A 23,836-nucleotide genomic window follows, 5' to 3' on the forward strand; every position below is an offset into this window, starting at 1 on the left:
AAATATCCTATTATAGCAGCCCAACTCACAGAGGCAAGCAGCATGGGAGCAAAAGTGGCTCTTACAAGCAGCACTAGGAAGCAATCCCACCCTGAGAAGCCACAGAGGGCAGATGAGGGAGACTGGCCGGGCGGGGTACACACCTGGCTGCCCCACCCAATAAAAGGAATTCTTTCACTAGGGGTCAGAACTCTCTCCTTTAATACCACCTAGATCTTTCCTGAGCCTGCTGACTTCTCAGCCTCAGTAACATTAAAGGCACACTGCAAATTTCTTGCTTTGAAATTTAGAAACAAATTTTATTTAAGATCTGAAATACAATTCCTAAAATATCAACTTCTCCAGAAAACCGTGGCTACACAATAATGCATTGCCTCTATCATGTTAGAACGTGCATTAGACTCAAATACAAAAACCATGAAACAAACCACCATCCTTCAACAATTTGAGCAAAGATAGAATGCCTAAGGAACAACATAGATGGACTTGCAGAGGATGGGCTGTTTTACTTCAAGCACCATAAAAAAAAGAGCACAAATGCATGGGTTTTCGGGTATATACATTAAGTTGAACCTTTGGCACTAGGAATCAGGGCATTTTTTTCACGTAGCATTAACACATATTAGAAAACTGTGTAGTGTCAAAGGGATAGAACCACCAGCATTCAAGCAATGTTGTCAACTAGGCAATAAAATGTTCTACTGAATGTTTCTTCTTTGTCTAATTACTGCGTACACTGGTAGCAACTTTGAAATGAGAAAAGGAGCTTGCACTCCTTTTATTTTCTGTTTAGAACAAAACAGAAAACAAACTGAAACATAAGCCCTGTTATACATTAACAATTTTAAAGAACATCAATTATACAAGAAAAAGACTAAGAACAAAAAGAGTGTTTACAGATACCAGACATAACAGTGAGTGGTCAGTAGACCCTCACAGGGCTTTGCGGTGGTACTCAGCAGAAGCCACTTTATAATCACTGGCAGTAAAGAGAGACGCAGCATTCTTTGCCAGATATTTTAGGAAATCATGCAAATAGCCCAACAATAATGCAAGGCTCTTCTCATCAAGGGGCGTGTATGCCAACATCGCTCCAATTCTTACAAATAATCTCAGTAGGTGTGGCGCCCCATAAACCTGGGACATCGGTGCATCAGGGTGAGCCAAGAGGATTTCGGCATACTGGGGCCTCTCAAATTTGTAGAGCAGCTGAGTGCCCAACATCACATTGAAATACTCTTTTATTCCTGCCACAACTTCATTAACTGCATACTCCTTATTATCAACATTTCCCTGCGATTTCTTGCAATTAGCATACTCTTCCAGAATGGCATCTACATTTTTCTTAGCAGGGAGTTGAAACAGCTGCTTCTGCCTGGTAACTAAGTCCCAGTCCTCAACAAGCCATGGTTTTAATTCTTCTGGAATCTTCACTTTAACTTCCATTCTATTCTTAAATGCCTCCTCACTTTCAACAGTGGGGTCTGCCCGGGCCCTTTTCTTCCGAGGTGGCTGAGGTGCTTCGCTGGTGCTGCCACCATCTCCGTTCCCAGGGGTCTTCTGTTTGTTCTTTCTTGTCTTCCTCACGGACCCTGAAGGGGGGTTCTCTGCAGAGCGACCCCCCCATCTGCCTGGGAGTGCCGCTTCCAGATTCTTCTGCTGGGGACCAGCTGTCTTCTTTCCCGAGGAGGCCCCTCTCATCTTACTTCTCTGCATGTTGCTTCTAGTTGGTTTTTTGAAGTTGTCTTCGTCTGCAGATTGTTGTCCACGAGTTTGAGAACCCTGCTTTCTGGAACTCATTCAACCCTGTTTTTATTCCAACCACTGTAATATATAAAGTATTTTACTTGGTTGTTTTCTATGGTGACCTTTAACACACCGTACTTCCTAAAAACCTATCAAAGCACAACACACGCTACTCTCTTGGAATTTGGATTTCAAATCCTATTTCAGGGCCAACGAATTAACTGTAAGTGACTTACTACCTCTTCTCTCTCTTTGATCCTCACTACCACCCACCCACTACTCTCAGCCCACCCAATCACTCATCAGACCTGCCCATAAATTAGCTTTTCAATGCCACTCAAAAGACAGGAATATAATTTTAGCAAAAGAATGAATTAAACTACAAAAGGCAGTGGAACTGAAACTCAAGACTTCTGAACAGGAAAATGACAAGATGAAAGAAACAAGAAAGATTAACTTAGGTGGCTGGAGGCAAAATGAGTAACAGCAAAGGTTTTTCTGTAAGTCCAGTAGGCCTGAACTAAGCCGATGACAGAGTCAAGAGAAACTGAATATAGAACTTGGTAAATGAAGGAGAGGGAGGAGTCAAAGCTGCCTCCACAGTTTTAAGCCTGAGTAATTAATGAATTAATAAAAGCACTAATTTTTAATGGTTACTTTGGAATCAGCAATAAAATAATAGGAAATAGGGTAATTCATCCATTCAGTTAGTCATCATACATTACTGCTTATCTGCTTCTGGACATGTACTATGCTAGGCGCTAGGGATTCGAATATCTAAAGTGACAATTATAAAACAACAAGGTTACTAAAGTGATAGTTATAGGCACAGAATATTTTCGGAGCAAACAAGAAATGCTACCGAACACCACTTTCACCAATAGCTTGTTGGAGGAGATAATAAATTGGTGAGGGATAAAGTCAGTGATGACTGCCAGGGTTTTGAGAATGGGTGATTAGGTCATAGTATTATCACCAAATGAGACTGCATCTAGAGGAGGAGGAAATGGATTAGAGAGGAAAGAAGTTCAGTACTAGATGTAGTAAGTGTGAGGTATGGAGTTAAACAAATGACTTTAAAGCTTAGGTGAGAGGTCAAAACCAGAAATGGAGATTTGAGAGTAATCATCATATAGCTGGTAGTAGAAGAAAAACTGAACCAAGTACAGAATTCTGGAAAAACCTAAGAAACAATGGTATTTAAGGGGTGAGGAGAGAGAGAGAGAGAGAGAGAGAACAAATAAAACAAAAAGGTCAGAGCAGCCATATGAGAATTAGAAGAATGTTATTTTGGAAGCCAAAGTAGTTGAGAGTTTCAAGAAGGAAAAGAGATAATCTACACTGTAAAATGCAGCAGAGAGGGTTAGTGAGATAAAGATGAAAAAACAGTGTTCTGTGATTCTTATGGTATGACAGATTAAACAAGTCCTTTGACTTACGTAATCCTCTTCCTTCTTTCCCTTCCAAAAACTCCTAGTGTTTTCCCAGATGGAATCTTACAGATCTTCTGGGATGTCTGGAGAGATGAGGTGGGAGACACAACCTAGAAAGGAAAGCAGACATCAGCAATGAAGATAAACTTTTCTGAAATACTGGGGAAAAAAATCTAATTTAAAAACATGTGGTTTACAATTGTGATATCAAAGAAAATACATGAGTTCTGCTGTTAGACATACTTCTACTTCAGTAAGGCTCTGCCATTTATGGGTTGTGAGGCTCTGGGAAAGATATGTAAGCTCTCTTAGCCTGATTTTTCATCTATGGAATGTAGCAAATTACCCCTAGCCTTCACAGGTTCTTGTTAAGAATTTCATAAATATGATGTGGCTGAAAAGCTAGCACAGTACCTTGCAGGAGTACCTGCATATGTGAACATGGATACAAGGATGTTCACTGCAGTGGTGTTTGTAATACTAAAGAACTGGAAACAAATATTCTTCAACAGGGAAATGGTAATAGAAATTATTATGTATGCACACCATGGAAGAACATTCAAATGAATTAAGCAGAGATCCATGTACTGACATGGAAAGATGTTCAATTATACACTATTAGGTAAATAGGCAAGTTGCATAATAATGTGTACAAGAAGATCCCAGAGATAGCACAAGTGGAGAAATAATATTTTAGACAGTTTTTATGAACAGTGAGGTCCAATTTCTATGTTTTAAACTGATGTGTATAAAAATACATAGGAAAGTTGGGAATTCCCTGGTGCTCCAGTGGTTAAGACTCCGCGCTTGCAATGCATGGGGCCCGGGTTCGATCCCTGGTCAGTGAACTAGATCCCACATGCCACAACTAAGAGCCTGCATGCCGCAACTAAAAAGATCCCGCACGCTGCAACTAAGACCCAGTGCAGCCAAATAAACAAATAAATATTTAAAAAATACACAGGAAAGTAACTAGATGAATAAACACACCATTAAAGCCAGGGTAACCTCGGGGAAAGAACGAGATATGATGGTGGGCAAGCCTTAAACCAGGTTTCTCTGGTAACAATTTTAACCCACAGAAAAAAAGCCCTTTTGCCAAGTGCTAGCCCCTAAGATTATGTGGGCTGGTGTCAGGGAATCCCTGAAGAGGCAATGAGGTGAGAAATGCCAGAAAACTAGAGCTGTGAATCAGGGAAGCCAGTTATTGGCAGAGAGGCCTGGGTTCTATCACTAAGCAAATGATATCCTCTGACAGAACACAAAGCTCTCAGCAGAAATCAGAGCAAAGGTGCTCCTCAGAGAGCATCAAGATCTGTGAATACAGACACTGACCCTCTGGGAATCAGAAACTTTCTGGCTGAGAGGGATATATAGACACATCCTGTGAAGGATCAGAGAGTGGCTGGTGTTTCATGGCATTATATTGTAAGCTACCAAGCTTACAAAGTGTTTCTAAAAAAAAAAATTGTGACTGGGACAGATGGGACGCAGTATGTGAGGATATCAGAGAATTTAGTTAAGTTATATAGGTGAAATCCAGAAAACCTACCTGGGGGCTAATAATGGGCAGACCTTCCACAAAACAAGGGTATAGTTAAAATAGCAACTAAAGAAAGCAGGATGACCCAGTGCCAGCCAGACTGTAAAACACACAGAAGTAGAGCCAGGCTGCATAGGAACTCTTTTGGAAGTCACACTGGTCATCAGCAATTCCTTAGTGAGGAACTTGAGAATGATCCCTGAACCTACTGTATATCCTTGGCATTGATTACATATATTTATGCACAAGAAAATTACAACAAGGAATTCTACCTGGCTCTCATTAAGTGGGTGAGTTTCATCTTTCTCTACAAATTCTATTTTTCATATAAAGTCCCAAGTTGAACGAAATACCTGACATGGTACAGAAAAATACCCACACAAGTCAAGATTTTTGCCCAGACTTAATAAAGCCAGGAAAGCAGCCTTTCTGAGAATTGTCTCAGTACCTTTATTTTCATCTGAGTATCCTACAGATCAAGCAACTATTACTACCTGGAGTAGGAAGCCAAATATCAAACGGAGGGAAGACCCATCCTTTTGATGTCTGGCTCCTACTTGTAATACAAATTTATGGAGTTTCATTAGGTCACTGTACTTTGTACCTCCCTTCCTAGCTTACATTATTCCATGGCTTGGTGGCAGACGTGCGGTGCATATTCATTAAAAACGTTAGCACTATACATTGCTTTGAGCTGTTTTAAACTTCAAATCTGCCAGTTTTTGACTTTATTAACATCGTTTACTGGCTTTGTATACCCACTCTTAACTCCAGTCATGCTTCCTCCCTTCATCTCCCTCACCTAAATATCACGAAAGTCCCATTTCCTCTTTAAATTTCCTAACTACTCTAGCCCACCTTTCACTCCCATCGCCAGCATCATATGAAGCCGTTAGTACTCCACAGCTTAGTATTTAAATGTTTCATGTGTTAGTTTTGCTTATGGAACTACATCATTAACCTCCACTTGCCATAGGTCTTGTGTAATATGTATCTTGTGCTTTTTGCAGTAGCACTTAGGTCCCTGGTGGGTATGGTATATATTAGTGAATCAGTGAGGAGGTGATTCAACACATGGGGAAAATGGAAGCACAAATTAGGGACGACAGTCATCAAATATTTTTCCACTTGTTCCCTACAGGTCAGCTCTAGGGTATGCCAGATATTGAGAAAACACATCCGTATGTTTGCCTTAGTTTTCTATCTTCAATTTCTGTGTAAATACTCCGAGGTAACCTCATCCTGGTATTAAATCAGATTTTTACTTAAAAAAACTTGGTATTACAATGGATCATTTCCCCATGTTAGTAAGGTTATAATATACATACATCTTGAGAGCTGTAGGAGATCCACCAAATGGGCATACTTTAATTTACTTAACCACCCCCTTTCTGGAAAGTGACCCTCCCCCTCAATCTATCCTGTAAGTAAAATATCTTTTGCCCTCATTATTCCTTTAAGATTCCCAGATGCAGATTTAGTAGGTTAAGAGGTAATATGTTGCCAAATTACTTTCCCCACAAGTTGTACCAATTTTCAACCTCACAACTCCGGTTGGCACCGGCTATCCAGCACTGTAAATCTGACAAGGAAAATGGGTGTATCTACTCAGCTTGTATTTCTTATTAGTGGTTTTGACATTTAAAAAATGTGTTCCCTGGCCAGTTATATTTTGTCCTCTTCCCATTCATTTTGAGTTGGTTCTTAACGAGTTTAACATTTACAGTTGTTTATCAATTGTCATATTGGGCAAATATTTCCCCTACTTTAGTGTCTGATAAGATTAAGATTTGTATGATGAAATATGTGGTTTTTCCTTCCATTAAGCTTAAAGATTAAGATGACATTTTAATGGATTTGTTTATATTTTAATTCCTTAATCCACCCAGAAATTATTTAAATTGTGAACTGAAAATCTATATTCCTCCCGCCCGAGTAATTAATTTTGTGGTAGTATTTAATAGTTCCTTTACGTAATTATAAATAACAGAATATATAAAGATGTGGGCATTCTCCCCTTACCACCTCCCCTCCCCACCTCAATCCCAGAATGAGTGTGTATGCTTTCAAATCTTTTTATGTACACATTCACACAAAAACCTACCTTTAAAACTAAATGTGTCTGTTCATATTGTGAATATGTATCATGCATTTACTTGATTTGTCTTGACAAATGTGAGATACATATTGCTCCCCACCTTTTCTCACTTTATCACGGCCATCTATATCCACACATACCTAGCTCATTCTTTTTAATATCTGCATCATTCTATAATCTCCACATAACGTAATTTAACCAGCCCCATATAAATGAACATTTAGGCTGTTTCCAATACTTCATTACTATAGAAATGGTGTAACAGACATCAGTGTACAGACATATCAGCATGTTAGGTAATTATTCAGGACATTCTCAGCAGTGGAACTGCGCAAAGGATCTGCTTATTTACAACTTTGATGACATAGAGGCAAATTAATTTGTAAAGAGCTGTTTTAATTTGTACTCCCAGCAAAAACGTTAAAGTTCATTCACCCACACCTTCAGCAACACTGGATAAACATCTTTTTGGGAAAAAAATTGGGGGGTCCAATCTAGTATGTAGTAAAAGGTTTTTATTTGCATTTGTGTGATACTGAGCATACCTTCAGACATTCATATGTATCTTTTTCTTATGTAAATATTTATCCTCATTTCTACTAGGTTGTTTTGCCTCTTTTATTGACTTCTAATAATTAAATACTAAGGTTTTTTGGTATGTTGGAAATATTTTTTCCAAACTGTCATTTTTCTTCTAAGTGGGTCTCTCTGTGTGCATAAGAAACACAAATGTGTCAACAACCTTTTCCTTTGTGAACTTTGGAATGTCATGCCGGGGGGAAAATGCTCCCAAATCAGTATTCTAAATGACTTCCTATATTATTTCTCAGTATTTTTATAGTTTCTTCCAAATATATAGCTAATTTTTCCTAGTATTAATTATTAGAGCCTATCCTTTCCCCACTGATTTGAATTGCTTATTTATAACATTCTAAATTCCTAGAGTTCTACGGGTCTTTTAAGGTACTCTCTTCCCAATGATTTTTGATTATTCAATTTTTAAAGGTATCACTGTTTCTAGGTCATCTGTTCTGTCACAGTGATGTCTGTTCTCACACCAGTATCAACACTGGTTTAATCATCATAGTTTAAAGACATAAATATTGCCCTGGAATAACACTTGTACATGGGTTCCAAGGATGTTTGATGCAGTATAATTTGAAACAGCAAAACACTGGAGTCAACCTAGAGGACTATCAATAGTGATTTGGCAAAACAAAACGTGGTTTATCCATTACATGAACTATAATGCTAGTTAAAGGAATGCCACTGTGAATGGAATCAGAACTCTATGAATGGACGTGAAGACATCCAAGACAATTTGTTGAATAAAAATAAGTTGCAAAACAATACCTATAATGTGACACCATATTTATGTAAAAGAAAACACAAAACAATATTTTATATGTATCCATATACATTTTTTAAACAGGTACATAATTAGAGATCTCGAAGGAAATAGAACTGATAATAGTGGTTAACTCTGGGGAGAGTAAGAGAATTGGAGGTATGAGAAAAGGAGACCTGGGCCTACTCCGTAATATTTTAGCTTTTTACGTTACAAGGAGACTGATTCACATGATCAATTATGTGACTAAAGATTTATATTAAAATACACATATTTAAAATTCATAATGATTTTCTGATGTATTCTTATCCATGGTTCTAACACACAGCTAGACTTTTCAGTTAATTATCATTGTATGTCGTATACTTTGTAGGCATTCCATTTGAACTGGTTTCCTTACCCCCTTCTAGGTTCTGCCCATCCTCAGAGGCCCTGGTCAAGGTCCTTTTCCTCCTTGAGGCTTTCTCCATTTCAGGCTACATTGACCCTTGTCTTCTCTGAGCTGCTACTGGCCTAACAGTACACCTCCCTCCCTTTCCTTTAATCATTCTCCAAATGGCCTCCCGTAAAGGGGTTCCGTGCCTACCCATCTGTTGCATCTTTCCCACCAGGAAAGTGCCCTTCTCTGCAACCTAGCTTTCAGAAGAACAAAAAGTAAAAAGGAAAACATCGTGACTCCATGGGAAAATAAAGCTGTCAAGAGACTGAAAAACCTTCCTTCATCTCCTCATGCAAGTGATGGGCCATTCAGGAATACAGACTCCAAATGCTGACATTTTTGTGTATGAATGTGTCAGAAGTGAGTGTGAACAATATCTCCAACAGTTTGTTGGAATAAACCTTTAAATGCATATACACCATGTCAGTTACATTTACATCAATTCTGGATCTTGGAACACTTCCTTTATGTTTAACAGATATTTTTTGAGTCTGAGACAAAAGAGGAATGACATAAAAGTTGTTAGCAGACTGAATATGGTTATGATTTGCTAGTTAAAATTATAGCTCCTGGAAATTCCCTTATAAATAAATACGATCAACATACTCAATATCTTTCTAGATTGTTAGGGTAAGTCAGAAGTTATAATTTCAGAATTCAGTTCTAGTAGTAACTGCTGCTTCTGGAAAATCAGGAGAGAAACCAACAGTATTATTATTTTTTACAACTCTAAAAAGGTATCCACTGCTTTTATTAACATGTGTGTGCACATGTGCACGTGTGTGTAAAACAGGATGAAGAAGGACTAAGAGTCATAATTATTAAATCAAACACTTATATGTGCCAAACAATGTCCTGTAATTTTACATGTAATTCCCTCAACAATCCGATGAAGTAGGAACTGTTATTATCTTTATTTTACATATGAGGAAATTTAGAGCCAAAGCGAGTAAGTATCTTGCCCAGGATCACACAATAAGTGGCAAAGCCAGGATTTATATTCAGGAAGTCAGTATTTGCTCTTAACCACTAAATTATGCTGCATATGGGATGCCACAAAGTAAAAAAAAAAAAAAAAGATGTATGGAGCTAACTAGAGGGGATCAATTACAGTATCTTTTATCAAGGAATGTAAAATTATACAGCCCTCTGTTGTTTAGGCACTTTCTATATTGGAAGAACAAATGGACTTAGCTCCATCCTTCCCTTCTTATAAATGTAGAGTGCTTTCCTAGACAGGCGCTTATTAATCCTCAAAATATTCCTGGACAGTTAGGAAGGTTATGTGGAATTATCTTGTTTGCAAATTGAGGCCAGGAGAAGGGAGGCACTTACCCAAGACTCTGTAATTAGGGATGTTCTGCAATCAGGATCAGATCTTCTGATCCTCACTATTCAGCAAACTTAGCTTTTCTGATGGTAGCCTAGAAGGTCAAACAAGGGGACAGGAAAGGACATAAAATAAAAAGATATGAGATGAACGTTTTCTTTTCCATCAATACATTTTATCACACACAAAGGACACCAAAACTGATAAATAATGTACAAGTGTTTTTTTCCTTTCTTGTGGTTACATTTTCAAATTTACCTTATTGTACATTTACCCTGATTTTTGATAAAGTAATTTGTTTTTGCTTTTTTAAAGTACTTTTTATTAAGGATAATTTCAAATGGATAAAAATGTAGGGGGAATAATATTATAAACCTATGCGAATGTATAACCCAGCTTCAACAATTACCAACTGAAGGCCATCTTGTTTTATCTATAACCCCACCCACTGCTCCCCCCCACTCCGTTTTTTTCAAGCTCACTGAAGAGCTGACTTTCTGTATTTTATTATGGAAATTTTCAAACATATACCAAGGTAGACAGAATAATATAAGGAATCCCATATGGCCATCACTCAGCTTAAACGATTAACTTAGGGCCAATTTTGTTTCATCTATACCCCTCCCCACTTCCCCCTACCGCTGATCTTATTTTGAAGCAAATCCTAGATATCAACGTATTTTGAAGCCAATCCGAGACATTTTATTATTTAATGCATATTTTCGTTTATTATCTCTACAAGCTAAAGACAATTTGAAAACATAACCACAATACCATTACAACGTCTAAAACATCGTCATTAATTCCTTAAAAAACATCAAATATCGAATCCGTCTTCAAAATTTCCCGATGCGTGTTAAACATTTTTTTTTTTATAGTTGGTGTGTCCGAATCAGGATCCAAACAAGGCCTACTCCTCGCATGCGGTTCACCTCCAGCTCGCTCTCATTCTCCATCTCTCCCCACCCCCAAGCCGCTTTTTTTTTTAAACTTTTCAATATGGAAAATTCCAATCCCCGCTATTTTGAGGTAATTCCCAAATAAATTATTTCATCGGTAAAGACTGATACGTCTCTCTTATATCTCGAATTTCTACTAGGGAAGGGGGTGATGGGCAGGAAAAGCACTGTAATGAACGACTTTACATAATTTTATGTTTTTTCTCATTCTATTACCCGGGTTTTTCTCTCCACAATAATAGCTAATATCTTCCGGAGCCAGGCTTCGTATTAAGTTATTATACGTACTATATTACCTCGCTTTCGTATATTACACGCACTAATATACAGCACACGCCTCGGAGGCACACGTCTCTGAGGTAGATACTATTATTATCACCACTTTACAAACATGGAAACCGAGACGCAGAAAGAACAGCAGCCAGCCCAAGCTGGGCGTTGGCGAGTAGGAATTTGAATCTAGCTCTGCCAGATTGTAAAGCCATTAGTTAATCTTGTCTATATACGCGACGATAAGAGGAAATCGTCAACCCTTTCTCCCCACCCCCACCCCGAAACCTGAAACGAGAATCCAGCTCTTTCCAGCAGCCGACGTGTGATCACTGCCGACCCTCCAACCGCCATAGTAAAGCCAGGTTTCTCTGGCAACTGATATCCATAGGCAGACACGTCACCCTGGAGGCGGGTTTATGCCCTCCAGCCAGTCACAATCGTCTTGTCTAAGTTTTAGAATGTTCTATAACCAAATGATTGGACGAAGCCCACCACGTCAACAATGACACTTCGCCGCAGTAAAGGCGGGTGCTAGCAGCCTGCTTCTTCACGGGTAAGGCTTGAAGCAAACCAGTCACCTTCCTCCTTTAGTGTGGGCTCTGGCCAATGACGTTCGCTCTCTTAGGTCCTTAGCCCGCCCTCCAAAAGCGCGACAGGAGTTGGGTCATAAGTCTATAGGGCAGGGTGTTCACGTGGCCTACTTTCACGACCCAGAGTTCCCCAGACCAGAGGGTTTTTTTTTGTTTTTTTTTCCTGCAGGGAGGCATTATGGGTTTTTTTTTTCCACTGGGAAAGGAAGTGTCTACGTGGCCTGCGGAAACAGGATGGGCGGAAATGAGCTAAGGTTCCCGCGAGTGGGGATGCGCTAGGTCAAATCTGGGGCCACGCCCCCGAACCTGTTGCACAACTCTTGGAGGAAAAAAAAATAAGGTAGAGTGGGGGTTTTGATGTGTGTGCGAGTTGGGGTGCGCGGGGGGCTCTGCGGGCGCGCAGTGTCAGGGCGTCTGCGCGCAGGCGAGCCCACGTGGCCTTGGGCTTTGCGTGTGCGTGAACGCCAGGCCTCGTGGCGCTGGAGGTAGCTGGTGTGCGCAGGCGTGCGCCCCTAGCGTTGGGGCCGGTGTGTGTCCCGAAGCGGGTGCATGTGCGTGTGTGCGCGCGTAGGTGCGCGCGCTCAACGGATCGTTTTCTACTTTTGTGTATGTTATTCTCAGGAAAAGGAAAATTAAGTAATTAAGTTAAGGCGACCGTAACTGAGATAAAGGGTCTTAGCTAGAAATATTTCGGTGTCCCCTATCGATTTAATTTTAGACCCTAAAAATACACTTTCTTCCCACGTCTTTCTCCACGTGAAAATCCTGTTCTAAACCGTAGCCCTCCAGCGGTGAAGAGCCAAACCCTCCCATTCTCATATTAGCAATTCCAAGAAGCAGCTTCTTTGCTGTTCCCTAATAGCCTTCCCCCCCAACCCCCGCTCCCTCCGCCCTCCCCTCTTCAAGTTGCTTCCATTTCTCCTGGCACAATTTTCTGCTGAGAATATCTATATACGACAGACTTCCCCTCCACTAGGGACTCCGAATTTCTGTGGGGGCTGAGGTTCTCTTACCTTTTTGTCCTGATCTCCACGCAGAGTGCTCTTCAGGCAAGTACGCACTCTTAATTTTCCAGAAAGTTCTCTGGGTGAGGTTTATACCTTTTGAGTTTGCCACTAGATGCCGCCAAATTCCAGCAAAGGATTGGCTGTTTGGTCCCTGGAATTATGGGATCCCCCCCTTTTCTGATTTGTTGAACTCTCCAATCTATAGAGATCGTATATATCTTTCATTGCTAGGGAAAAATCAAATTAACTTCTGTTACTAGCCCTACAAGGCAGGGGACTATGGCCCTTGATTCAAATGTTTTACCTCATTTCTTTCCTTCTTTCCTCCTTAAAAAAATCCTCCCCCCATCTCTCTCTTCTTTCCTACTTGCCTTTTGCGGGTGGGGGGGGGGAGTCAGAAGTGATAAATGACCCCAGGCACCAATGCTGATGAGATTCTAACCCTTTCTGTGGGGTTAAGATCTTCTCTTCAAATGCTGCCCCCCAACAAAAGGAAAATATAGATGGCTGTTTTGTCAGTAAAGATGTTTCTCTTTATTGGACTTGGACCCTGGTATTGAAAAGTGATCTTTTTACTTTTGAAATTACGATTAGATATGTGTGTTTTCACCCTATTTTCTGTAGCGGTCCTGTTAAACTATTATGTTTTTGGAGTCAGAGGCCTAATTTTATTTTTTTGTTTTTGTTTTTGTATTTGTTTTGCGGTACGCGGGCCTGTCACTGTTGTGGCCTCTCCTGTTGCAGAGCACAGGCTCCGGACGCGCAGGCTCAGCGGCCATGGCTCACTGGCCCAGCCACTCCGCGGCACGTGGGATCCTCCCGGACCGGGGCACAAGCCCGTGTGCCCTGCATCGGCAGGCAGACTCTCAACCACTGCGCCACCAGGGAAGCCCAGAGGCCTAATTTTAAACCCCATTCCACACTTACTAGTTCTGAGAACCTGGGATTAATGTTCTGTGATCCTCAGTTTTTTTCATGCTTTCTATATTTTAGATGCTGTGTCATATCATTCACATGGATATTCTTTTATTCTTCACAAAATCCTTATTAGATGCATACTAATAAATGAACATCAAACAACAAAAGTTATACCTCTTTCAGTTATAGATCTTACACATGTGTGCATGCATGCATGTGTGTGCTCATGAACACACACATACAAGCACACACCCGAAAAGGGCAGGATTTAGAGCAGAAGTCCTCAAAGTGTTTCCCAGACACACCAATAGCATCATTATCACCTTTTGGGAAGTTGTCAGAACTTTAGATTCTCATCTCCAACCTAATTAATCAGAAATTCTAGGAGTAGGTAGCGTTTGGCTATCTGTTATAACAAACTGTTATGGTGATCCCAATGCACACTGAAGTTAAAAGCACTGCTTTGGAGGGCAGAAATACAATGCTTATTTTTGTACACTCCACTAGAGGGTACTACAGAATGTAAAGCAAAATAATAAATGCTGTATATGTTTTATTGAGACACCCTGCGTGTTATCTGTCCCGTTTCACAGATTAAAAACTATTGTGAAGAGGTGCCTTTTATTTTCTCAGTGCATACAAAAGTTTGGGAACCAGAATTGAACTTTACCTGTCCTTTGAGCCCAAGCCTTTGACAGTACTATGTTGTTCAGCCACAGTAGCTTGTCTTTCTGGGCCTCAAAATGCATCACAGACACCTTGTTCCCTGCCTTGGCTAACGTTGACTAGAGCATCAAGAAGAGGGCAGGGAAGCAAACCAAATAAATGGAAGTATTTTGATGATTTCATACCTTCCCTCATCTCCATTCTATAATAAAATATCACATGAAAGCTCATAAGTGTTTCCTTTCTTGCTTTTATATTTCCCAAGTGCTCTCTGCCCTACAGTTATCTTTTTTAGTTTATGTCTAAACCTCTTCTATGTGTGGGGGAGGAAAAAGGATGGTGAGGAAAGACAGTTGTTGAAAGCGACACTCTATACAGCTCTAACCCATTAATCTCAACAATAAGCCTATAAATTAGGTGATAATTATCCTTATTTTATAGATGATGAAAGTGAGTTCTAGAGACTATAATTATTTCTCTTTGGTTATGTAACTTGTAAGTAGTAGAGCCTAGGTAATTCCTGGTGTATCTGACAGTACTACCCTGCTAAACTTTCTACTCCTTGTTTTGAATCTGATTTAGTTATCTACTATTTTATGTGACTTTCAGCAAGTTCTTTAATTTTTCTGAGCCTCAGTTTCAACATATAGTAAATGGGAACAAATATTCCTGCTTCATAATCTTAGAGCTGCAGTATCCAATACAGTAACCACTAGACACATAGGTATTTAAATTTGAATTAGTTAAATTTAAGTAAAATTAAAAATTTAGTTCTTCAGTTGCACTAACCGCATTTCAAGGGCTCAGTAGCTACTTATGGCTAGTGTTAGTACCAAATTAGATATCAACAAATATAGAACATTCCCACCATCAGAAAGTTTTATGGGACAGTGCTGATTTAGTGTATATAAGGTATGTAAAAGGGCCTAGCTTAGTGTATATTTCATGGCAGGTGCCCAAGAAAAGTAATTTCTTCTGCTCTTGCCTTTCAGCATCAGAGCTAGGTATATTCTCCTGTTTTATTGATGGGGTCCGGAGAGGGGAGTAACTTACCCAATATACTATATAACAGGGGATATATCTGGCATTGGGACCCACGTCTCCTGACTCTCCCTCCAATATTCTGTCTGGTAGACCTGTCCTTATGCTCTACTGAGTGAGGTCCTAAGGCCACGGGTGTGAATAATGTGAATTAAATTTGGAGTCAGGGTAGTAGCAGAAAAAGACGTAGGAACTGAATGCCTCCTATGTGCTAGGCAGCACTATGCTCAGCTCTTCACATCAATTGTCTTAGTGACTCCTCAGTGAAGCCCAGAGAAGTTAAATATTTACTCAAGTTGCCAACTAGTAAACAACAGACCAAAGATTCAGACTTCTCTGTGACTTCAGAGCCCATGTTTTTTCCCATTATGCCATGGAACCCTCTCAAATGTGAATACTCTCCTGCCCCTTCCACTTACTAGTAGGATGAAGCTTCAGCAGATTCCTGACTCTTATTAGATCCTCAGAAAATGTGAGTTACTCTTCTTCCCTTTGATTTTACAGCTGAATCAGTGTCTTCACAATCTGTGTCAACTGGAAGGGAAATATACCTTTGGTCAATGTTTGGTTTCAAGGCCCAAGGCCAAACAGGCTATGGTCGCAGCCTTCACAGAACACCTGATGGCTCTAAGATCTCTAAGTTAATTTTCAAGGCCACCATTTGCTCATATGATGACTTTGTGCTAATTAGAAACATGTGCCACCTGGGGGCAGACAAATTGCAGAGAAGTGTCCACTCTAGTGGAACAATGAGAAAAATATTTTCTTTTTCAGGGATATTGGAGCTCCACCAGGGCAGTTGAAGAATGAATTTCAGCCTCCACTTGTTCCCTCTCAGTTGGGTACCCTTGTGCAGGGTACAACCTGCCCTGCCCAACAGTATCTGCTGGCCTTGCTTGTCTTACCTCGTGGTTAGGTCTGGAAGGTAGTGGTCAGTGTCTTCTGGAGGGTGGAGAGGGACACCAGTGCCTTCCCATGGTTTCTGGGTAGTAGATGAAATTGCTCCATTCTAAGGTTAATTTGATATTTTTTCATTTGGTTCTGACTAGCTTATTGGATGATTTTTAAAAGAATGCTTGGTTACTTTAAAAGTTTTTTAAAAACCTAATATTTCAAGGCTAAGGAAAATGGTATTTCTTTAATAATGATGTATTTTCTATTTGTACCTGCCTTGTTCTATAGGGATTTCATAAAACCAGTTCAGCAAATTAGTCTGGATCAGTCTAGTTTGCTAGCCCATGACAGACAGGGCCAACGATGGAACTAGTCATGGGAAAGTTTTATCCTTTTAGGGGTATTTGTTCTCTTCTAGCTCCTCTCCTCTTCTGTAATCAACCCCTGCCCTGCTCCAACTGACCCATCCATGTGGCAGAAAGAGGTTACTTCAAATGACTGAGAACCTGAATCTAATCAATGTAGTCCTTGAGTGGCCTTGGGATGCCAGACTTGCACACAATCCCTTGGTTTCCCCTTCCTGAGTCAGTAGTTTAGCATGCGATTCACCAAAATGTGTAGCTTTGTGAACCACACACCTCACTTGGAATCATCATGTCAACTCATCCGCAGTACACATCAACCAACAGAGATGAGGACTGATTTCCCCCAGTGTATACTGACTCCTACAATCTGAGCATTGCCTCCGAGAGGATGCCTTGAGCCCTTTTTCAGAGATAACTATGTTCGTGCTTATAACTTGCACTCAAAGTCCCCATTTTACTGGGAATGATAAAAGCTATGCCTTTTGAAAATTTCAGCTGTTGTATTAAAGAGGACAAACCGGTAGCACTTAAAGTGCTGTGTCTTTAAATTGTCGAAGTTTAATGATGGGCACATGGGGGTTCATTATACTAGTCTTCCTACTTTTTTGTGTTTTTTGAAGGTTTCCATAATAAAACAGTTAAAAAAAGACAAAAAAAAAAAAAAAGGAAAAAGTGCTTCATCAGTCCTGGGAAGGAGAACACACATGGGATTCTCTTCTATTAACGAAGGGCTTGGGTGATAACATTTAGTAGGAAGGTACCATGTAAAAATATGTGGAGGGGGGTATTTTAGATTGAAAAAGCCTCTGTGCTGGAAATCCTGAGAAGGTCTCCTAGAAGGGGAGACCCCTCCAGTCTGCAGTCCCTCTCTACCGGATCCCTGAAGAAGTGTTGCTATAATGAGCTACTGCAAGTGAGAGAAGTGAATCATCTCCCTTGGGCCTTTGGGAGTGGGGAGAGGGTGAAAACCAGGAAACAGGCCTCGGCTAATTGGTGAAAACTGTTAGCCAGTAGGCAGAGAAACACAGGCAAAGAGAACCTGGGGGCAAGAGAAGGGGCTTCATTCTCACCCCAGGTGAGTGCTGGAGAGGGCAAAGGTGCTAGGGAAGGAGGAGACCAGGGAGCAGAATATGTGGCAAAGAGGCCCTCACTTGGGACCTCAAAGGCTAGGCTTTGAAGGCTATAGGCCCCCATCTGATTTGCAGGTTTTAAAACAAGTGGGAAAGCTGTCTGAAGGCAAAGATTATATACGCACGCGAGTGTCCAATGGCCTGGAACCTTGTCTGCTCAGCTTAGGAAGACAGGCTCAATAAAAGTACACTTTGAAAACTGGGTGGTTTGGTTCTTTGTTGTTGTTGTTGTGTTTTTATTTCGACTGAGCAAACGAGGGTCTTGGTACACTGGTGGGAGTCAGAAGATGTGGTTGGAGAGATGGGGCACTGTTTGGAGTGTGGGGACCTAGGAGGACAAGTTCTTTCAAAGCCCTAAAGTTGAGGTAGCATGATTAGAGGCTGGGGCCAGAGAAGAGAGCAAGGGCAGTGCCTAAAAGGTACAAAGCCAAGATTCACCCAGCAGCTCCCAGGCCAGAGTTGTGGGTGGGATGTCAGTGAGACCCAGGCGGGTGCAGCCAGTTTTCAATAGAGCTGGTCTGTGAAACTTGGCTGAGAGGACAGAAGAAGATTGATGTTTGCTCCAGCGTGGGGCTGTCAGCTGTGCTCACCGCCTCACCATAGTCCCAGCTGTAAACAAAAGTCCTGGCCCTTCATGGCACTGCAGAGCAGTCCAGGCTGGTGTAAGTCTCTGAGGACAGCTAGACCATTTTCTCATCCTGGCTGACAACCAGAAGACAGAAGAAACAATAGAAGATGGTGGTGGGAGAGGGGGTGGGATTGGAAGGGGGGTGAGAAGCAGTGACCAGTGGGAAGGAGCTGTTGATTTCAAATCTTAGGTCTTTGGATGCAAGTAGCAGAAATCTTGTAGGGAAAGAAAACCTTTTCCTTGTCAGCTTCACAGATAATAGTGAATTACTAAAGGAGGCCTGCAGGGGCTCTAGTGCCTCATTCATTCATTCATTCATTCAGTGAGTACCTTATGTGCCCATCACTGACCTAGGTACCCTGGGTGATGCCAAAGTAATCGAAGACAGTTCATAAGTTTAAGGAGCTTACAGAGTTTGTGGCTATGTGTAAAGTTAAATAACAACACTAAATAGTGTATCTTTAAACGCTAAGTGACAAACATGGAATAGGAGTTTAGAAGCAAGAGAAGCCATATTTGGATGTGATCAGAAAAGGTGGGATTTGAGAGGGCCTAGAAAGATAGACATGATTTGACTAGAAAGAAAAGGCACTTGGCATTCCAGGTTGAGACCAAAGCATTAGCAAAAAGGAGGACTGCTTTGGCTAAAGCAGAAGATTATTGTGATGGAGATTCTCTTCAACTCCTCACCCCCTCCAGCTCCTCACCATGCCTAACCCAGCCTTCAAGTCTCACCTGAAATGTCACTTCTTCACAGAGGCCTTCTTTGACCTCCAGGACCAGGTGAAGTGCCCTTGCTTTAAGTTCCACTTGGACCCACTACATTCCCCTTTTTCCATCGCCATCTTCATGTAATGTCCTACTCTTGTCTCCCTACAATTTGTTTCCCACACTGTGACTCAGAATGTTCTTGGCAAAATGCAAATCTGTTTCATTTTTTACCTTTTAAAAACTCCCTTTGTTCTCTTTTCCCTCCTTTTATGTCCTTCCTGCTTCCCTCCCTCTCACTTTCCCCTCAGGTCATATCTTACATGTCTCTGTCGCAGGGAAGCATTCCATGACACCTCTTCCCCCAGCTTCTACCATAATCAGGTCAATTCTCCCTCTTACATATTTTCATAATACTTTTTCCCTTTTACTATTCTCCACTAACTTACTACAGTTTGTCTCCTCCACCAGAATATAAGCCCTCTGAGGGCAGGGGCTATGTTTCTTCTTCACTGTGTTGCCCTCGTAGTTAGTACAGTGCCTGGCATATTGTGGGGTGCTCCACAAAAATTTATGAATGAATCCAAGGGGGATGAGGCAATATTCATAGATAAAAGCCAGCTGAAGAGATTGTTCTCACATCTATGGGCAAAGTTTAAAAAACTTTCTCTGCTTTTGATTATGGGATGAAGAAATCATTAGACAACACTGACTTTTTTTTTTTAAGGCTGCACCATGCAGCATGCGGGGTCTTAGTTCCCCAACCAGGGATTGAACCTGTGCCCCCTGCGTTGGGAGCATGGAGTCTTAACACTGGACCACCAGGGAAGTCCAACACTGACTTTTGAAGAAAACAAAACAAATAAAAAGCCAGTTCAAACTAACAATACCCAGAGAACTCCAACCTCAGCTTACCCTGAACCCTATCCTCCCAATTATCGTGTGGACTCATACTCCCTCCTTACCTGCTCCCCTACACCACTCCCTCATCCAAAAACACAAGAAAACTTACTCATTGGTCCTTCCAACTGGAGAGATTTAGCAGTAGGGCCAAATGCACTTACTTTCACAGGTGCAGTTGTTCATTGGGCTGGTATTTATTGCGCATCTCGGTTGTCTCAAACACTGTGCTCTTAGCTACAGATGAAAAAGGCCTTATTCCTACCTTAATGGGGTTCACAGTTGAGTGAACCTCTCATACTGATCACTCAGTCGCTACCTTCAAATTGCTGACTGAAGAACTTTGCCTTACCTGGGCTCAATTTGGGAGATTTTTTAGGGCACTAAGAGCCTGCAAAGGAGCTGAATCTCAGGCGTTGGTCCTCTGGGAAACTGGGGACTCAGTGAGACACAAAGAATGGATGCCAATCCACACTAGGTTTTCACCCTTCCAGGAGGAGGCTAAGTAGCAGGGTGAAGAATGTCTGGAAGGGCAGTCAGGCAGTAGCCATTCTTTAACCTTATGAGGTTGTACCTAGTAAGGCAAACGGACCTCCAGTGTACACCCCTTGAGTGAAACAGAGTGAAGGAGCTCAAGGAATCACAGGAAAAGCAATTAGATTTCCCAATAAAAATTGAGGACCTGGCCTTCCCCCTGAAGTGAGCTGAAACAAAAATGTGGCTCCAGGAAACCTTCCAAAGATCATCATAAAGCACCCACCTTCACCCTTGGGTAGAGGTTAGTGCCAGGGAATGGTTCCTTTTCATCTTAGATTTGGTTCCCAGGTGGTTAGGAACATAACAAATGGGGATGTCAGAGAGGCAGTGCACTCCTGCCCCTGACCCCACCCCAAGGGAGAGTAAAGGGAAGCAATGGATACTGTTTTGCAGATACAGTCCTAACTGGTTATCTCTTGGTTGAGAGATAACATCAAACATAGTGCCAGTGAAGTTTTGAAGATATATTCATTAGCTTTTACCCTTTCTCTCTCCCTTGAATCCTTTACCCTGAAAATGAATCCACAAGGATATCAGAGAGAGAGGAATATATAAGTAGCAGATAGACATGAATGAGATTAATTTCCATGACTCATTACTCTGTTAGGTGGCCTTATATGAATAGGGTTCATACACCTGAAATTTGAAATTCTAAGAGATGGGACAGGAAAGGTTAACTCCAAAATCAATGGAGTATTTTTCAAAGAAGGATAATGATGTATTAGTGAAAAGTCACATTATTTCCTTCCTTAAAGGACAGCTTGAAGCTTAGGCTAATCAAATGGGCGATAATAGGTATGTTTCCATTAGGGAGAGGGTAAAGAAGTGTAAGACTAAGGGCTTCACAAATAAATTCACAAAAGAACCCTGGACAAGGATACCCTGAGTTTGTAGAATTTGGAGCTTGGCATCACCATTTTACACCTGTACCATCCTAAGTGTTGGCAAGATTTGTGCTATCCTCTTTCTATGGGGACTTCGGACATCTAATGTGGGTATCAGCAAATAGACTAACATGGCAGAGGTTGGGGACTGAATGGTATCACAGGGACACTTCCCTCAGCTACAGATTCCATTTGGCCTTGAATCTGCTGTAGTCAACTTGTCAGAGCAGTCTCAGAAATGAGTCTCTGAAACTAATAAATTATGACACACTTTGGTCCCTCACTTTCTATTCCATCCTTACCCTTAACAGTTTCAACTAATTTGAAACAAAAAAAAAAGGGAGTTACACTTAGGGCCTGGAATTTATCCTATCAGGCCCTCAGTGTCCCCATGTTGTCTGATGAGCAGACAAGACAAAATGATCTGGGAAGGCCCTTCCAGCTCTATTGTGCCAGCATCTAGAATTCTAAGACATTGTGATCCATTGACCCAGTTGCCTTATGGGAAATCCCATGAGAGATTAGTTTTCTAAAAGAGCCAATTGTTTGTTTCTCTGTGTGGGAATAGTGGTAAATGCAGTCAAGATAGCAAATGTGCTGCTGTGACCAAAGTTCCCAAGCATTCTTGCCCTCCTGATAGTCAAGGCTGTCTTTATAACAGTGATTCTCACTGCCTGAAGTAGTTAATGATTAGTGTTAAATGATTAGTGTTAAATTGAGAACTGATAAGACGGATCAGTCAACAAGGCATTGTTAGTAAGTGTAAGGGGAGAGAGGCTGATAAGAATTCAGGACTTCTGTAAGTTGATAATTTGAGGAGGAGCTTAGAGTCAGAAAGATGCCCAAATGTTAGATTCCTTTGTCATGACTGCCCTTCATTTTGGCTTATTTTTAAAACACAAGGTCTTTCTATACTAGTATCCAAATAATACAGTTGTAACCCCCATTGACTGTTAAATGGATTACCTCTGATATTTGTATTTAGATAATGCAGTTTTTTTCCCCCAAATTATAAAAGCAGCAGTAAACTCTCGCTTCCCCCCCCAACTCCCACCCCAAATGAAGTATTATGGTGAAGTAGGTATATCAGCTGAAAGTAGAGTTACTCTGACTGAATGTGCAAATAGTGTGTATGTGAGGGGAGGAGAGGAGGTGGTTACCTGTTCTAGGACTCCTTGAAGCTGACTTTAAAAATTCCTGGCCCGGTAAATAAGACATTAAACTGAGAAACAGGAAAACTGAGAAATAGGGTTTTGGCTTTGTCACTAACTCGTTGAGAGACTTGGGTAAGTCACTTGGTATCTTTGAGCCTCATTTCCTCATCTCTTGCAAGAATACATAGTTATTTTACCTAAAAGATTTGCTCTGAGGATGACATGCCACTTAAGTGCTTTGAAAAGGAAAAGATTACAAGGATGCTTTTTACCTTGATAGTATAGTCCCTCATGACACAACCCTTGCAAAGTAAGTATAGTTGGTGAGAACTAATGCTGAAATTGAGTGGTTGAAAAATTTTAAAAATGTTTTTAATTTTAAAACTTTAAGTGCTCACTACTTTAAAAATTAGCTAGCAAAAACTAATTCATTTCATGCTCTGAGCTTGGTATGAGGAATTGAAAGATAAATACATTTTAATTCTTTACTTAAAACTCATATTTGTGTGTGAGGGAAACAGAAAAAAAAACTCTATATAATCTCTCAAGTACAAATATAGAGCTATGTACAAGGCATTATTGGAGAACCCAAATCTGTATGTTGGGGCTGTCACTAGAGTTTGCGTGAAAATGTGATATCTGGTTAGAGTCTTGATAGATGAGTAGGGTACCTCAGGTGGAAGAGGTCAGAGGAGGGCTAGGGAACAGCATGTGCAAAGGCACAGAGCATTAGACAGGATGAGTCATTGGGTTCAGGGATCTGTGGATGGATCAGCTTGGTCAAATGCAGCTTGCATTTAGGGGGGCGAGGGAGTGACGAGAGAAGAGGCTGGAGGTGCTGGCTGGGGCCAGAGCAGAAAATCTCTTGGAGGTCAGTTTAAGGAATGTGGCCTCTTTCCTGAAGATAATAGGGAGCTATTGAAGGATGAAAAGCAAGGAAGAGTTTCCCAAAGATTTCTGTTTTAGAAAGGTCAAATTGGCACTAGTGTGGAGGATAGGAAATCATACTGGAATCAAAAACTGAGACAAAATGAGATCCGGGAGGATAGAAAAGGAGGGACAGATTTCAGAAATATTTGAAAGGTAGACTCAACAGGACTTGGTGATTGATTTGATCTGAGGGTCGTGGAAGAAGGAGTTGTCAAGGCTGCCTCCCAGGTTTCTGGCTTAGGTGACTGGGTAGGTGGAAGTGCCACTCACGAAGATTTGGAAGAATGGAGGAGGAAGTTTGAAGGAGATTCTGAG

The 23,836-nt window shown here is 41.0% G+C and overlaps 1 protein-coding gene across 2 annotated transcripts; it reads right to left on the reverse strand.

The window, feature by feature from the left end:
* Window positions 1-267: 267 nt before the first annotated feature.
* Window positions 268-12,867, reverse strand: MORF4L2 (mortality factor 4 like 2). Of its 2 annotated transcripts, none has more exons than XM_082864772.1 (4): window positions 12,773-12,867; window positions 9,943-10,031; window positions 3,186-3,289; window positions 268-1,824 (listed from the first exon to the last, which is right to left on the reverse strand). In XM_082864772.1, exon 4 carries the CDS (start codon window positions 1,798-1,800, stop codon window positions 934-936), a length of 867 nt encoding a protein of 288 aa, XP_082720898.1. In that variant the 5' UTR covers window positions 1,801-1,824; window positions 3,186-3,289; window positions 9,943-10,031; window positions 12,773-12,867; the 3' UTR covers window positions 268-933. The 2 variants fall into 2 exon arrangements, with proteins under 2 accessions (XP_082720898.1, XP_082720897.1); XM_082864771.1 differs by lacking the exon at window positions 12,773-12,867 and adding an exon at window positions 11,455-11,620.
* Between the last annotated feature and the right edge of the window lie 10,969 nt (window positions 12,868-23,836).

Source organism: Leucopleurus acutus, assembly GCF_964270905.1.
Source record: "Leucopleurus acutus genome assembly, chromosome: X".
Classification (NCBI taxonomy): Eukaryota; Metazoa; Chordata; class Mammalia; order Artiodactyla; family Delphinidae; genus Leucopleurus; species Leucopleurus acutus.